Source organism: Anser brachyrhynchus (genome assembly GCF_964034855.1).
Source record: "Anser brachyrhynchus genome assembly, chromosome: 5".
In the NCBI taxonomy this organism is placed as follows: domain Eukaryota; kingdom Metazoa; phylum Chordata; class Aves; order Anseriformes; family Anatidae; genus Anser; species Anser brachyrhynchus.
Window position 1 is genome coordinate 38,513,162 of NC_137699.1, and position 15,640 is coordinate 38,528,801.

Here is a 15,640-nt window from a genome sequence, read left to right on the forward strand (position 1 = left end):
ATTCATGTGAAAGAATTACACGCATTATTCAGAAATTACGATTTAAAATATTTGGAATACCGATGGTATCTTCATATAGGTAAGAGAAGATCCATAGGTATATCCATACCCTAACAAGTGGAATATATCTATGTCCAGTGGGGGATGGCACCTTCTCAGGAATTCCTGAAAAGTATGTGGAAAGCCTCCAAAGACTCTGGGTCAGACAATGAGGTACCATGGATTGTCATAGCCCTATAGACTTTGTGATAAGTTCCAGCCTTTTTGTTAGGACTGAAGTCCTGAAGTGACAAAGTCAACCTTTCCAGACACTAAGAATACTGAAGAATTTATCAAGGTAGACGCAGACCTCTGTCGCAGCACTTAGAAACTAATAACTTTGCAACAGATATACTATCAACTATGTTTGATCTGCTGAGTATCAGTATTTGGTTGACTCCAATCGAATAAGGGCCTGTATACGTATCTTATTTATAGGGTTTGAGTGTTCTCATCTTAATTAGTCAACTTCTTACCTTCCCTTTAAATTTGCTGGTCCTCAAATCCATAAAACTTATTTTGTCTTACTTTCTAATCCAAGCTACTCTGTGGAAAACTGAATCGAGTTGATTGTAGTCAGCATGGCTTGGTGCTCTACCGTGACTTGATTGAAAGTAGCTGTGAAACATTTCCTGATATATGGTCTGAAACCATGCTGTATACAGACTTTAGCTAGATATGGCAGTGTTTAGTCATAGCAATGTTATTCAATGCACTTATGAGATTGAAAAAGGACAGGGGCGCAGTGAGATCCCTGAAGTACCTCTAACAGTGCAGGGAAAATGTGTGATAAATTCTCTGCTTGGATTTGTAAATAACATTTCCCTCACCACCCATGAAAATTTACAAGCTGCCAAGGAAAAACAAAACATCCCAGCTAAGAGCCACAGCTCTGCAGCAACAGATGTCGAAAAGCATCAAGCATGTGTGAGTGAATTGGACCAACGGATCTTGAAGCAGCACCACTTACCCTTGGACTGCTGAGAGGACTGGTGGAGAGGCCAGACGATGCTCCGCTGATTGACCGAGACCTGAATGGACACAATAAAGAAAAAGGCCCTCAGAAAACTTAGACGAGTAATAACCCTGAACACCAGCCACCGCAGGCACAGGCATGAAGTGAGGAGAAGGAGGGAGGCTGTCACCGGAAAAGCACATGACTCTTTCCTCTCACTACTCTCACATTTTGCAGTTGTCCCGCCCTCAAAGCAAAACTCTTCGAAATGCTGCTTGTTCAAGGAGGATACTATAATCCCTTTTCATTGAGGGAGTTGCTACCTTCTTGGCCTTCAAGCACATGGAAACTACCACATCTGACGTGTGCAAGCTGAACTGCTGAATTCAAAAAGGACTGTCAAGATTCATGCTGGTGCTGAGGATTCTCTTCTGCGCAGTGCTGGTGGACACAGCATGAGACGTTCTCTGTCACAAGCAACACAGAAAGCCACCGTGTGTACAAGGCACAAAGGTGGGGAATTCCTTGAGATACTAAGGAAAAAATCAAATCTCCATGACCAAGATACATGATCATTTCCCATGCAATAACTTCCCACTGAACTCAAAGCTCACATTGGCCTTTCCAACTTCTCTCTGCTGGACTTCACAGCTCTGCTCTCCACTACGATTTCCTCATGTTGCATTAAACAAGCCAGGTCTTCTCTGTGGATAACTAGTTCTGCTGTTGTTGGTGACTACACTAATAACATGATAACAGCCCAGGTGCCCTCAAAAAGAGGCCAGTCAACAAAGAATAAACTGTCCTACTTGCTGACAAGGTCACCTGTACTGTAATGCTCTTATGCTCTCCCACGAAGGCCACCTATGAAAAATGTCAGCTGTGGACAACAAAACATATGAATGCGCTATGCTGAACATGCTGAAAGGGCACAAGCCAAATGCACAAACATTTCAGCAGAACAACTTTCCAGGAGGTGGGCTGCCCATTACAAAAAAAAACACCCTCTGAATGACTGTAAATGAATGAGCCCCAGAGGCAGCTGCTTTCTGTCCTTTTTAAATAGCAAGACAATGTCTGGAAGACCGAAATACCTTACAGGAGAGGACTTGGCTAAGAACCTAGCTGGCCAACCATCACTATGAAATATGTCAATTCAGCAAAACTACCAATGTTTCATCTATACTAAGAGCAGTGAAAGCAATTATGTGCCTTCAGGTAACAAATATAAAAAGCTGAAATCCTGTAGATGCTCGGAAAACAGAGTGCATGAGTGGATGTGTATTTATGTGTGTCTGTGCATGTGTGTACACATACATATATTTATAATGGATACAGGTCAGACAGTATCAATTTATACATAACAAGATATAAAATAAATTTAGGCCATGAACTGCCTCTGTTTACTAAACTTTTAAATCTGTTAATAGAATAATAAAATAATTTTTAAAAAGTTTCTAAAATGGTGTCCCAGATGTATCCTCCTAAGTAAATTTGAGTAGCAGCATTATTAAAAAGTAAGTAAAACTGCATAAGAGGAGATATTTCCAAGGAAACAATAAGTTAAAACTGAACACAATGGTAGGTCCTATTCTCTCTGTATCCTCTGGAGAAACTACATACTGATGGCTTTTCTTCTATCTCATTTCAGTTTGTCCATCACAGCTAAGTAAAACCCAGAAGACTTGGCATGCTTTTTTTGCCAGATTAAATCTAAATCTGTGCCATGAAAATCTGGGGCACTCATTCTATGCAGAATCTCCCCCCATGTACCCTGCTGCTGTCTGCCCATCAGAGTATAGCAGATGAATACTACAAGCTCAGTCTTGGCATTCTTTTGCACTTGATTAAACCTGAATCTGCACCATCATCATCTGGGGCAGTGATAAAGATTTAAGGAAAGTAACTTTAAGGGGAGAACCGTCTGTTCCACTTCTGATAGGCTATTTTATGTGCCTGTCCTATAACTGCAGCAGCTGAGTGCAACACAGGTGTGTCGTGTATATCAGAACTCCATTTAGTTTAAATCTTCCTTGTATGAGTCATCAGGAAAAGCTTCTTCTAAACCGTAAGTTACAAGGGGAGTCTAAAAATTACCTTGCACAAGATTTGGGAAGTATATAGGTGCCCGGAGATGCAGTTAAACACCTACTTAAGGCATTTAAGTTCCACTAGGAGATGTTCCCACCAACACTTAATTATGGTGGGAAGGTCCTCTCTGACACTCACCTGAATTCCAGGATACTTGATTAAAAGTTCCAATCTGCTATTTCCTCTTTGCAATCAGATGTGTTTCCAACAGTCCTGAATTCTCCCCTCCCAGCCCAACTGCCTCCTATTTTTTTTTTTTTACAAAAATGATCACACACATGGAGGGCAAAACAAGGCAGCTGCCCCTCCCAGCACCCAGTTCCTTATTGGAAACAATATTTGAAAAAGAGTTGCTGTGTACTGTGTTTTCATCCAGCCTAGGAGCCTGAGGTAGGGGACAGAAGAGAGAGTTAGTGTGAAATCCTCCTGGAAATGCATTCAGTATCCACATGATTGCTATCGAACAAGCTTTATTTCTGTTGCTGATTTACATGCAAAATACTTAAGAAGTAGGTCTCATAGCAAATCTTAGTTTGTCCACACTGGAAATCGTATAGAGGAGCAGTGGAAAGAGTTTAAAGAAGCACGGGTTAATTTTAAATGTTTGGGTGAAAAGAGAGTTGTACATTTTCAAAACTTTTCCCCTTTACGAGAGCATGTTGGTACGGAATGTGACAGCCAGACTGAGGAGTTCTTCCCTGCATCTTCTTCAATTTAATAAATCCCCCAGAATTTACCTTTATAAATGTGACACACTTTCCAAGCTGGCTATAAAAACTCAGAACAGTAGCAGGTTCTATACTCCAGTACAAAAATACTAACAAGCAAAAATGAGAGATTTTTCCTCCCAACAAGATCATCTTAGCTGGAAATGCTGGAACTGATTTTCAGAGGAAAAAAAAAAAAAAAAAAAAAAAAAGCAAACACATGCACTGCTCCTGTATCTCAGAGTCAGGTGGACAGAACTGGGACAGGGCCGAAAGAAAGTAATGAAAATGTAGCATTATGCTGAAATGTTGTGATGAAAGAACAGAGAGAATTCAAATCTGTATCCCTCTCACCAGAAAATGAAAGTTCGAAGCCCTACAGGCAGCACATTAGTATGGCAGACCCTGGATGATCTTACGTGTGGAAAAAGGAGAAAAATACGAAATCATCTTACATTTAAGACTATGAACAGAGTTTATTTAGTGGGAAATATCTATTAGTGAATAACCTCCGAGGAGTCTCTACAGGCATTAAATGTCATTCGAAGTATTAAATCTGTAATTATTCCAGTAACTTACTACTACATGCAACAAACCAAGAAACTATGAGTGTTATGTGTGACTCAGTTTAATCCGTATTTTGCTTTGCTGTACGCTTGGGCATTAACTCATTGGAAGACACCAAAAAAATGGTGAAAAAACAAGCAGAAAAGTTAATGCAGTTGCTCAGAGAAAGAGCATTGCCTCAAACACAATTGCCAGATTTAGGGAGAGACTCAAGTCCCATTCAAAGTGATATAATTGCTTTGCCAAGCATGGAGGGAAGAAATAAAAAATAAATCAGTCTTTTGGGATCTAGACCCAAGTTCTAGGAAGGAGAAGCTGTAAAGGGGGCTCTAAGCATAAAGTGGGCACTGAAATCATTGCAGGCTATTCCTCCCATCACAAAGACTCAAACAATAAGCAGGAGACATCTGAGCTATGAAAGAGAGAGGCCAAGCACTGAAAAGAAATGTGCATGTGCAGGCTGCAGTTTGTATATGTCATGACTTTATCCCTCATTCAATCTATTTGATAATTCAGTTAAAAGGTCCTTTGTTTTAAAGTGAGTTTTTACTCATTTTAGTCAGCTGCTGCCAAAGGGGAAGCCATGCAAGGCTCAATTTGTGTTAGACCAGTTGATCTCTTACTGGTGAAACTGAAGAGCTGGAATGCAGTTTCCAGACAGTTTAAGAGAAGTGCCGAGTTTCTTATGGGCTCTAAGAGGTGAAGGGCCGAAGCCTGACACTGCTGAGGTGTAGGCAGAGAGAGACACAAGGAAGAAAAGAGCAGCTGACCTGGTAACTGTAGTACACATATTGCACACACAGAGCACTTCTGTATGGCCCTTCACCCAGATCAATTTTCAAGTGCTTTAAACAGTGCATCAGCTACTACACACCAGCATGATATAAAGGACTTCCAGTCAGCATTAAACATTTGGGTCAGATTTGGCATTTGTTTCCTCTTTGAATAAGCATCTCACAGAAAATTTTCCTACAGTCAGAGGGAAGTTTGGTACCTTGCTTCAGTCCCAGCAGAACCTGCTTTCATAGCGCAGCTTTACTAGGATGCTGAATAAAGCCTTTTAGCTGGTCAAGCTGGAGCCATGCTTCCAAAAAGGGGAGCCTGCAGCATGCATGCAGCGTGCAGAAATGCATCTGACTTGTGTCCCTGGGTGAAATGCCTTAGAAATTTTGAATTGGTTTGATTCTGTGGGTAGTTTTGAAAGGCAGAGCCAAAATATCCAGCCAATTTTTGTTTGCTGAAAGCATAAATTGGGTGGCATTTGATACTCCTCTTTGCTTGTTCACTCAAGTAAAAATAAAAAGTCATAACCTATAGTTCAGGGTATGAAACCATTGCTGAATTAGTAAGCAATGGTGAGCATTCAGGCACTGTGTATTACAAAGTTTCATTGCTTTGCTCTTGAGTGTCCAAAAGATAAAACTTGTGCTTCCTTGCTCCCTGAAGTTGATCTAGGGAATAAGAACAGACTACCTCTAATGCTACTCTGTTTCACAGTCCCAACTGTGCAAATAATACCAACCTTAACATCTCTTACTGGAAATACTTATGCCTAAATCAGAAGGTCTACTCAAGGTAATAACCATTTGGAAGATTAAGCCTTTGCAAAAAGCACAGGGAAAGGACTGTGGGTATTGATAACACACCTCTTCTTCCTTCCAGTGCACACAGAGGGTGATGTTAAACTGCACCACCTCCCTTAATTGGCCAATTATACTGAATTATAACCATTCATAAATGGTTTAAAAAGAATTAATAAATAGTAAAGCATGTTACAAACATGAGAAGTAAATGTTACTGGTGCTATTTAGCCTTCTCAGTTTGTACCTTCTTGTAAGCTTTTACTGTAGTCTGTAATGATCTATTACAATGTTTTTACTAAATCATTTATTAATAAATATTCTCCTTCTGTTAAGTATTTATAAATGGAACCTTAATTCGAAGTGTGACTGCATACCTAATTGTACCTATATCCTCTTTATTGAAAATAAAGAGCTTTGAAGATATAACAGTCTCTAGGGCCATCTGTTCACCTCTTACAAAAACCTACACTAAAAAGAGAGGAAATACCCAGCATTTTTTTAATAACACAGATGGGACTCAACTTCATCTTAAAAAAAAAAAAAAAAGATAAATTAGGATCAAAATTAACTGGAAGGTACCAAACAGATACGAAAAGAGCTAAATGGAGAAGGGGGGTTCATTCTCAGGTGTCCTGGTACCTGCACAGTGTCTGAGATTAGTTCTGTGTGCCCACAGACATTGAAACAGACAGACAGAGAACAAAAAAGAACCCCAAATTAAATTATATGGAGTGTGACTCCAACATAAAAGCACACAAACAGGCACAAAAGCACCAAAAATGCTTCTTCCCACATCTCTCTGCTTCTCCCTGCTGTAAAGCCTCATTCACTGACGTATATCCACCTGGATTGTATTTGTAAAATGCAAATGAAAAGTTTATCTACAAGATACAACAGGTCCCGCAACAGGAATAATCCAAAACCAGAGCTTACCCCAATGGATCAGCACTCGCCATCCTCGGAAAGGGAAAATGAAGAGAGAGGGAAGAGAGAAAGAAAAAGAGAGAGAGAGGGATGTGGAGGCAGGTGGAGAAAAGAGTAGGAAAAGCAGAGTGAAATACTGTTTGGAGAACTGCATGGTCATAATTATTGCCACAGGTACCTATGTCTTCAGAGACCAGGAACACTAGGGGGACAGTTTCATTTACTAGAAAGTAACTTTTGTCCTGCTCACAATACTGCAGACGCGTCCAACTTTGGCACTGGGGAATATGGAGAGGGACATACGAAGGCTGTAAAAAAAAAATTCCCAGCCAAATCCCAATGAGAGCAGTCAGCAGAGCAATGGGGTTCAGACTTCATGCTGCATTTCTTTTCTGACTTTGACATAAGGCACAGTTATACCAGACTGTTTTAAAGGAAATTGTTCTTTTTGTCCCCATTTTGCTCAGTGTAGTGTCCCTCTGTCCCCCAAGCTGGCCTGGTAAGAAGTACTTTTTTTGCCATGAATGAACTGTGAAACATATTGGTTATTAAAGCATGCATTTCTGAGCCAGCTTGGGAGCCCAGGGTACAAGATTGTAGCTCAAGCTGTGAATCTGCTTTCATACTGGCTTATTAGTCATGATGGTCTTATAGTCAGGAATTCAGATCAGCTAGAACATACCAGCTCAGCAACCCGGCACTTATCTCTGTGGATGCCATCTTGTGCTCCAGGATCTCATTTTTCATTTAAAATAAATTCAGTCTCTGGGTCTTAAAGGTTGCAAGGAAAATTTTTCAAATGTGAATGCAGAATAAATCAATGCTGTGCTGAAAAGAGTCTGAAACAGCAGCTCTAAAAGCAGAATGAATCTCTGGCATGTTGACTTTGATGCCTACGGACAATCAAAAACTTCAATATACTTTATTTTTTGCTGCTAATCAAAGCACTCACGGTGGAAGAGAATAGTCAGAATATTGAGTTTTTAGGGGTGCAAGTAAGCAAACTCAGGAAAGTGTCACCACTTCTTCACATTAACAAAGATTAGATTAAGAGTGAAAAAATATCGGGTGTGTTATTAAGTAAAATTATTTTAAAGTCGGATGCCCTGCTTTTTTTCCTCTCTATCTCTTTCTCTCTCTCCTTCTCTCCGTTTTCAATAACAGGCTCCCAAGCTGCCAGAGTTACCTCTGGCTGGGTGAAGAAAATCCATTCTTCACAAGACGGTCACCAACAGAAATGCTAAATTTAATATATGCCCAGTAGATTTCACAGTTTCCTGCTCAGTGCAACTAGCCATGCTTCCGGATACAAGAACATTGCAAATGCTGGGCTGGGCAACACAAGGCAGTTGTGAGAAATGTTAAAATTAAAACATAGTTAGAATAGAAAGAAAAAGCTGTTGTGCTACACATTGATAGAGAAGTGGAAAGAAGCATTATAGTAAATTCTTTTTCGTGTGTTTGAGTGACACTCCATTTGTGATTTGGCCTGGAGTGCAAATTTGGTTAAGATCTAATTCATATATATACAAATACATATGTATTGTATATATTTAGGGACAAATGCTGTCCTCAATTGTTGCAGTACAAATCTACCTACATTGATGTAACTGAGAAGAACAAATTGACACCCATTGTATATTGGAACATGTATGTATAGTTACACAGCAAATACACCCATAATCACACATGCAGAAGATTAAAATATAAATAGAATGGGTGCAAGAAGGTTGATTCATTTTTCTTTCAAGTCATTTTCCCAACAGGGAAGGCACTTAAGAGGTTAACAAAGAGAATGGAAAGCAAATTGACAATAGGGAAAAGGAAGAGGGAAATGAGTTTTAAAAAAAATGAACAATCCCAGGACACAATAGACCCAGAAGCGCAGACATGTGCATTCCCTACAATACTGAAGCAAGTGAACTACGGAGCTGCAGCAACCCAGATACAGAAGAAGAGAAGCACTGAAAGAGGGGGTGAAAGAGAAAGTCAGAAAGAAAGAAAAAGAAAAAGAAAGGGACAGTGGCCTCAGCTACTAAGACAACCATGTGCATCTAGAGGGAAGGGACCCTTAAAGATGCAGTATTCCTTTAAAAAAAGACATCATAAAGTTGGATAATTAAACACTGGACAAAAATTTCATGGGCCACCATGATTAGCTGGCCCCATTTTGCTGGGTTTCTCTTCACTGCCTATCCCTTCCTTTCATGTGGCTGTGCACAGCTCCAGAATTTGGTTCCTCTCACTTTCCTACCACCGAAGTCCTTCATCCTAACTCTTAAAAGTGGGAGGGAGGTGAGAGAACAGTGCATGTGACCTTTCAAAAATCAGCTTGGCCTTCCAGCGAGGGGGATCCTGGGTGATCCTTGTGCACTACCCTAACTTTCACCTCCTGTACTCTGAAAAACACCACCTTCAAAAGGCAACATGAAATGCCTGGGTGTATTTATGAAATTCCCCTAGTGGTTACTGAAGGGTCATTTCCTCTGCTCCTAACACAGCCGTAACACAGCTGCCAGAGAAGTACAGAGGGACCGTGAAAGGTGCTGGTAACATCTGAAGGACCCTTCCCACACCACAGACAAAATGCAAAGGCACCTCTTTTACTGGACCTGGCTTTTAATTACTGTGGAAGAGATAATCTTTGGAATAGTTTCAGACTAAATTTTAACGCAAGAAGTGCCACGTGTTCCAGGAATGTAATTTATGTATAGGGGGAATCAGAAAGGAACATCAATTTCCATGTCTATGGTAACAGTCCAGGAAAGCCCAGACACTAAAGACTGCGTCACCTCTCCTTCATGGCTGTGAAATTCTTAGAGGCTTCTAACGGTTTGGGTGCAATGCTTGTACCTAGCTTGCCATCTTAAAAAATGTGCCTTACATATGTGAGGGACAATATCTCCTGTGGGTACACGTAGTTGGTCTTCACTGTGGCAGGTTCAAGATTTGAAACACTGCCCACAGAGGACTGTCTCAGTCTGCAGAAGGCCAAAACAGGGGCTGTCCTTACATCCTAGGAGTCTCCTGTGGCTTAAACGCCACATTTATCTTTAAGTAGAAAGGCTTACATTAAAAGGGGAAATGGAAAGAAGAATGGTTAGCTGAGTCCTCAGGTTGGTTCCTTTAAGGAATTCACTGCTTTCCCCTTTCTGAATCATATGGAATAGTCCTAAATCTCAAGCCGCTGATTTCAGATAAACTGAGTGTTTGTCCAAAATGTGTGAGGATCATCTTATAAATGAAGAATTATCCATCCAGATGCCAGCTTTTAACATTAGAGAAGAACTCTCTTCCTCTGAGACTGCAATTTTCAGAATTCCACATCCACCAACAACCTCCTCTTAAATTTCTTTTTTTGTTCATGGACTCAAACTTAAGTGAGTCCACTAACACTCCCTAAATCTGGTGGCCTGTATGTCTTCTGCTGTGCCTTTATTCACAGTTGGCAGTTACTCTTTTTGTTATTCTTCAGCATCTGTTAGACTGCTAGACTGGAATCATCCTCCAAACCCCCTCTCTTTCAATGATTTTTTCCTCTTGTGTTCTGTGATGCAGCCAGGCTGCTTAAAGAGTTTGGCTCTTACCTAGAGGCACTTAATATTTTGCTCTGTCAGTCAGGATTTCCAAAGTTTCCTACCACTGCTTTTGCTGACTCAGTTGTACTGCTGTTTCTAGTGCTGGGAATGAAGCACTCTGGCCTTTCTTAGTGTTTTATATTCCCAAAGCAGTCCTAGCAAATACATCTTCTAGCCTGGACATCCTAACTTGGGGAAGGACTGAACCAGAAGTAACGGCAGGATGACATTTTAGTGGGGAAAACAGTACAGTCACAAGCTGCATTGGGGATAGCCTCAAATGTATAGAACTATACAAAAATATATGTAGTGTGGGACTGTAAATATCCCACCCTCTTTGTTTCTCTCTAAGGAGAGAACAGCTATGTCCCCACACAGAGAAGGTAAGTACTGCATCTTTAAGGTCTCAGCAGTGAGGTAGAGGAGAGGAACATATTGTCAGTGTTTATACCTTTCTTCTTTGTTGAATTTGGGATTGGCTTCAGAGATATCCAGGCTTTTACTGAACATTGTTTTACTATGGCAGGAACAAAGCGAGAAAACAGAGTTACTAGTGTGGACATTTATAAAAAAGAGTCACCTGAAGCAATGCTGGACACCCAGCCCCCCAACCCGTCCTCCCCTTTTAAAGTAATGCTCTGGAACCTTTCTTTTACTTTCCAACTATGGCTCAAGCCTACACACAGCTGAAGTTCGTTATCTCCACCTGACTTCTGAGGTCTAAGATGACTTCACTCAAACATACTTGTAAACCCTGCTCTTCTCTATCCAGTTGAAAACCCAAGTGCAATCTACTTCGTCACATTGTCCAGGGGATATAGAACGTGCCTGAAGGCACAGATTGCATAGCACTCGTTACTCGGACTTCTCTAGCAGATCTCAACACTAAGCATGATCTGGGAAAAGGTTCAAATTAGGCCACAGAGACTCTTAGAGGAAAAGTAATCCATTTTGTATTCTAATTTGTACGTCTATTACCACTTACTCCCAGCTCTCTTCCCTATACTCAGTGTATAGAGAAATGTCCTTCTTTATAATCTTGGGTGTGAATCCCTGAAGCTTAGAAGCAAAATTCCCTCTGCCTTGCTAAAAGGGCAGCTCTCTGTAACATGTTTCACTGGTAATATGCTTCACTGTTTCGCAGAACACTGTTTTCTAATGTTAGCTGATCTTTCATGCAAGCTATCCACTTCATTAGCCAGAAGAAAATGTATAGTTAATGAAGCCTATTTTAGAACAGTTTTTGGACTCTCACAGAAAAGCTGCTGAAAATTTCTGGCATATCCCCACAGGATTCTAGTTCCCACAGAATTCTCCCTTGTCTGTCTGATTTTGGCACAGGGGACAAATTAGCTGGTGTTAAACTACGCTCAGAACCTACCACTTTTCTTTTGACATTTCAGTGAAATACCAGATAGTCTGAGAAATGTGGATACCAGAAAAGCAGAATCAAATAAGATGCAATTATGAACACCTTTAGTTGACAACTAGTAGCGAAAACCATGAATCAACAATAGTTAGTCACCAGTTTTAGGGTGGCTGGTGTTTGTGCACATTTATTTTGTCATACACAGTCAAAGACCCAATGAAGAACACTTGGAGAGGTCAGCACAAACATTTCAAGGAGTCTGAAAGCTCAAAAAGCGGTCCTTGTGTTGAATTCCTCTCCTACACTATCCAGAACTAAATCACTAAAGGACTATGCTTTTCACCTAATACTTTGTCAGCCTGTATGACTGCCAAGACTTAAACCTCAATGGAAAGATGTGCCCTTAAACAAGCCAAGACCAGACGCTTGTAAGGACCCCATTTTATTACCAAAAGCACAGTTCATCACACAGACACATAAAACCAGAGGTTACAATCCCCTTTATACAAGAAAACATCTGTTCACTACAGGGAAAGGGAACATACGACTAAATCACAAAAAACATGGGTGTGTTCTGCCCACTGGTTAGAAGAATATCTCTGCTACCTTAAAAAAGAAGTAATGTCTGTGTCTCCAGATGATTGCACAAGTCATTTGTGTCTAAATAAGAGGCCTGTTTCCATGGTCTACCTCCCTGTTTTCCTAGTATTATAGGATAAAAGCACTGAACAGTCATCTATCCAGAACAAAGAAATGCCATTCTTAAAAAAAAGCATTCACTTCTGGGATCTAAGACCTAGTGCTGTAAAATCCACTCTCAGTGGGTCATTTAATGGAAAATAATATGCAGCTAGCCACTAAAAATCCTTCAGTCTTGGTGGAAGGCACTTGTCATTTTGTTACTGACTGCTCTGACAGATGGTGCCCCATCAGCAATGCATCGTCCCCAGACAATCCCCATGCAGTGGTGTTTGTTAATGAAGCCAGTTCACGTTATAAACGACTGTGCTGCCAGCAACACAAAATGTGCCATTGTCGTCTGTGGATGTGGAATGGTATGAATTATGGAAGCTCAGACATAGAGTAAAATAACATCTTCCATTTAACCCCTTCCAAAATAAGCTCTACCAAGCTCATCATCATCAATCATGGTGTTATTACATCCCTTCCTCCACCCTTAATCACACCTTTATGTCCAGCTCTGAGCTGTGTGGTATGCATTTCCCTCTATCTCTTTTGTGCCTGGCATGTTTCACTTCTTCCTATGAGCCAAAGTCCTTCCTTACTGATATGTCGCCTGGGTATGTGCCTCCTCTGCTCTGCACTCATCTCAGATGTTTGGCTTTAAATGCTTTCTCATCTGCAGAATTGAGTGAGACATTTAAAAGCCAAAGAAATACTTTGGATAATGAGATGCAGCTTTGCTTCTTCAGCGTTTTTGAATCCAAAAGCAAAGCTGAGAGCTGGAAGAGAAGATTTCAGCTCTCAGAAAATTTCAGGATCAATCTAACACGTTCTAGGTTGGATGAACATGACTGAATCATTACCTTCGACTGTTCATCTCACCCCTTCCTATTTGTTCCGCCCAGTTGGACAGTTACTGCAAACAGCTGCAGAGTACTGCAACTCACAGGCAGCCTTGGGGTGGGGAGAAGTGATTCACCTGTCTGGCTGATTTCTGGGAGCTTCATGGCCCAGACCTCTACCGGATACCAGATTAAACACTAAGTTGAACAAGGAGTGAGCAACTGTTTGTCAGTCTTGCATTAATCCCTATCACTTTGAGGCCTATGAAGAACACTGAGAATACACCCTGCCCTAAATGCTTCCTTAGCCCAGACCTCATTAAATATCAAAGCAAACCACACACTCGAGACAGGTTTCCAACCTACAATACAATGAAAAATCTTTCTGGCAGTGTATCTCAAGGCCATGCTAGGTCTGAAGTCCTAGCAAGATCCTCAAAACCAACATTTTTTCCTCTCTATAGACTGAACTGCAACAGTTGTCAGTAAAACTTTCCAGCAGATCTAGGGACCTCTGGACATGAAATCATTCCATGTTCTTCACACAGTTCTCAGTCAGCAAAGGGAGTTTCTGAGCATGCACAGCAAGCTCATTTTGAGCAGATCTTAACAGCTAAACAAAAGTAATCATGTCATAAAGCTGAAACAGAAGTTACAGCATCAACAGCATACACATTTATGAAATGTTCTTTAGTACTGATTCATTTATACAAGTGTAAAACCAAATGCATGTGCTTCCCTTAGGGTAGGCATAGTGATTGAGGAAACAACTTCCATTATTCGTATAAGTGAACTTCTACAGTTCACTTATTCTCCCAGAGCATGCCTTGAGGAAACACCATGCTCCTCTGCTGTTTCTCCACAAGACTAACACTTTCTCTGAGAGAAAAGAAGTAAAATTATACTCATTTCATTGCTTTACAGACAGGTGGTAATTTATGGGGGTCAGATGCATGTTGGCTCTGACAGCACATTTTAGAGGTATCCACAGATGCCTGGACAGGGCTTTCCAGAGTCAAGCTGTTCTAACAACATGGATCATGAGGTTCATCTCATTTAACTTCGGGTTCCTAAAAGCTAGGTACCTAATCCAAGAGAGTCATCTAGATTCCTGCTGTAGGCTATGGAGACAGAGAAGAATGACCAGAGCATAACTTATCCTAAGAGTGTTGGAACAGAGGACATATGTATCTAAGATCTTTCAAAGACCTCATCTGTCCCCTCTACCTAGAGTGACAGCCTGTGCATCCAGCTCAGACTGAATCCCTATGTTCTGGACAATTAAAATGAGATGAGATGAATCTTGCCCAGAAGACAGAGCAGTTTCCTGAGAAATAGCTGCAAGCAAACAGAGCTCTTAAGCCCCTGGCAGGGCTTCTGCTCCTGTGTGCATAAGCGCTGTTGACTGCCAGATCATGTTGCAAGTGTGCTTGGAAGTTGTTATGAGTGCTGCTATGAATAGAAAAGCTCCACAGCTCCTTTGTATGTACAACATAAAAGAGGGTAACAAACCCAGGAGGGACTCTCAGCTCTTGGGTAAAGGAGAGACCCACCTCTGTCCATGTTGTGCCATTTCAATAGCTCTGCGAGCAGGGACTGGGGAGCCGCCATCTGTCACGCTGAGAACCTCCATCGACTTCCTTTCTGGCCGCCGCTTCCCATGCCTGTTCAGCATTGGGGAGTCCACACGCTTCCGGGGGGGATCTTTATGAAAAGAAAACACTGTCAGCTGAATCTGGCTGTGATTTACCTCACAAATGTTGGATCAGTCCTTTCTCAACAATCTCACTCTCACACCCCCCTACAGAGATAGGTATCTTCATGATGGGGATGAACATTTGCGGTCTCTTTTCTTCCAAATTTACAAGCATTAAGACATAAGTTGCAATCCATCTGCAGAAAAAAGGAGTATTGCTACTGTCCTGAATGTATGAGCACTGTAAAATAAAGGTACAACTATAGCACAGCCTGCACAAATTACCTTACAAAGCTGATAACAGTAATAGCAAGATGATAACATGGGCTATAGCAGAAGCTGTTAGCCAGAGTGTATGCCATCCAGGGATTCTGCACATGCACTCAGGTTGCTAGAGCTTGCTTTCAATGTCCATGCTAGCTAAATTTAACATGACACAAGGACATAAGTAGATTCTAAATTCAGACTCACATTCTCTTCTGAAAACATATCCTTTTTTTTGCATCTTCAAGATTAGATTTCAGTTTTCCCTGCTGTGTTATATTTTCCTCCTTCAGCATTACAAATTAAACATTCTTGTCTACCTGAGATGAATCTCTGATGAG

At 41.0% G+C, this 15,640-nt stretch overlaps 1 protein-coding gene across 6 annotated transcripts in view; it reads right to left on the minus strand.

The window, feature by feature from the left end:
• Nucleotides 1-15,640, minus strand: part of BRSK2 (BR serine/threonine kinase 2) — a 308,252-nt gene that overhangs the window by 38,014 nt on the left and 254,598 nt on the right. For 3 of the 6 annotated variants that reach the window (XM_080596108.1, XM_080596111.1, XM_080596109.1), the window contains 4 exons: nucleotides 14,893-15,043; nucleotides 10,896-10,961; nucleotides 6,876-6,899; nucleotides 1,010-1,070 (listed from right to left, as the gene is read on the minus strand). In XM_080596108.1, the coding sequence (XP_080452234.1) occupies nucleotides 1,010-1,070; nucleotides 6,876-6,899; nucleotides 10,896-10,961; nucleotides 14,893-15,043 (302 nt within the window). The remainder of the gene's footprint in view (nucleotides 1-1,009; nucleotides 1,071-6,875; nucleotides 6,900-10,895; nucleotides 10,962-14,892; nucleotides 15,044-15,640) is intronic. The other 3 variants (XM_080596112.1, XM_080596113.1, XM_080596110.1) reach the window with 2 other exon arrangements.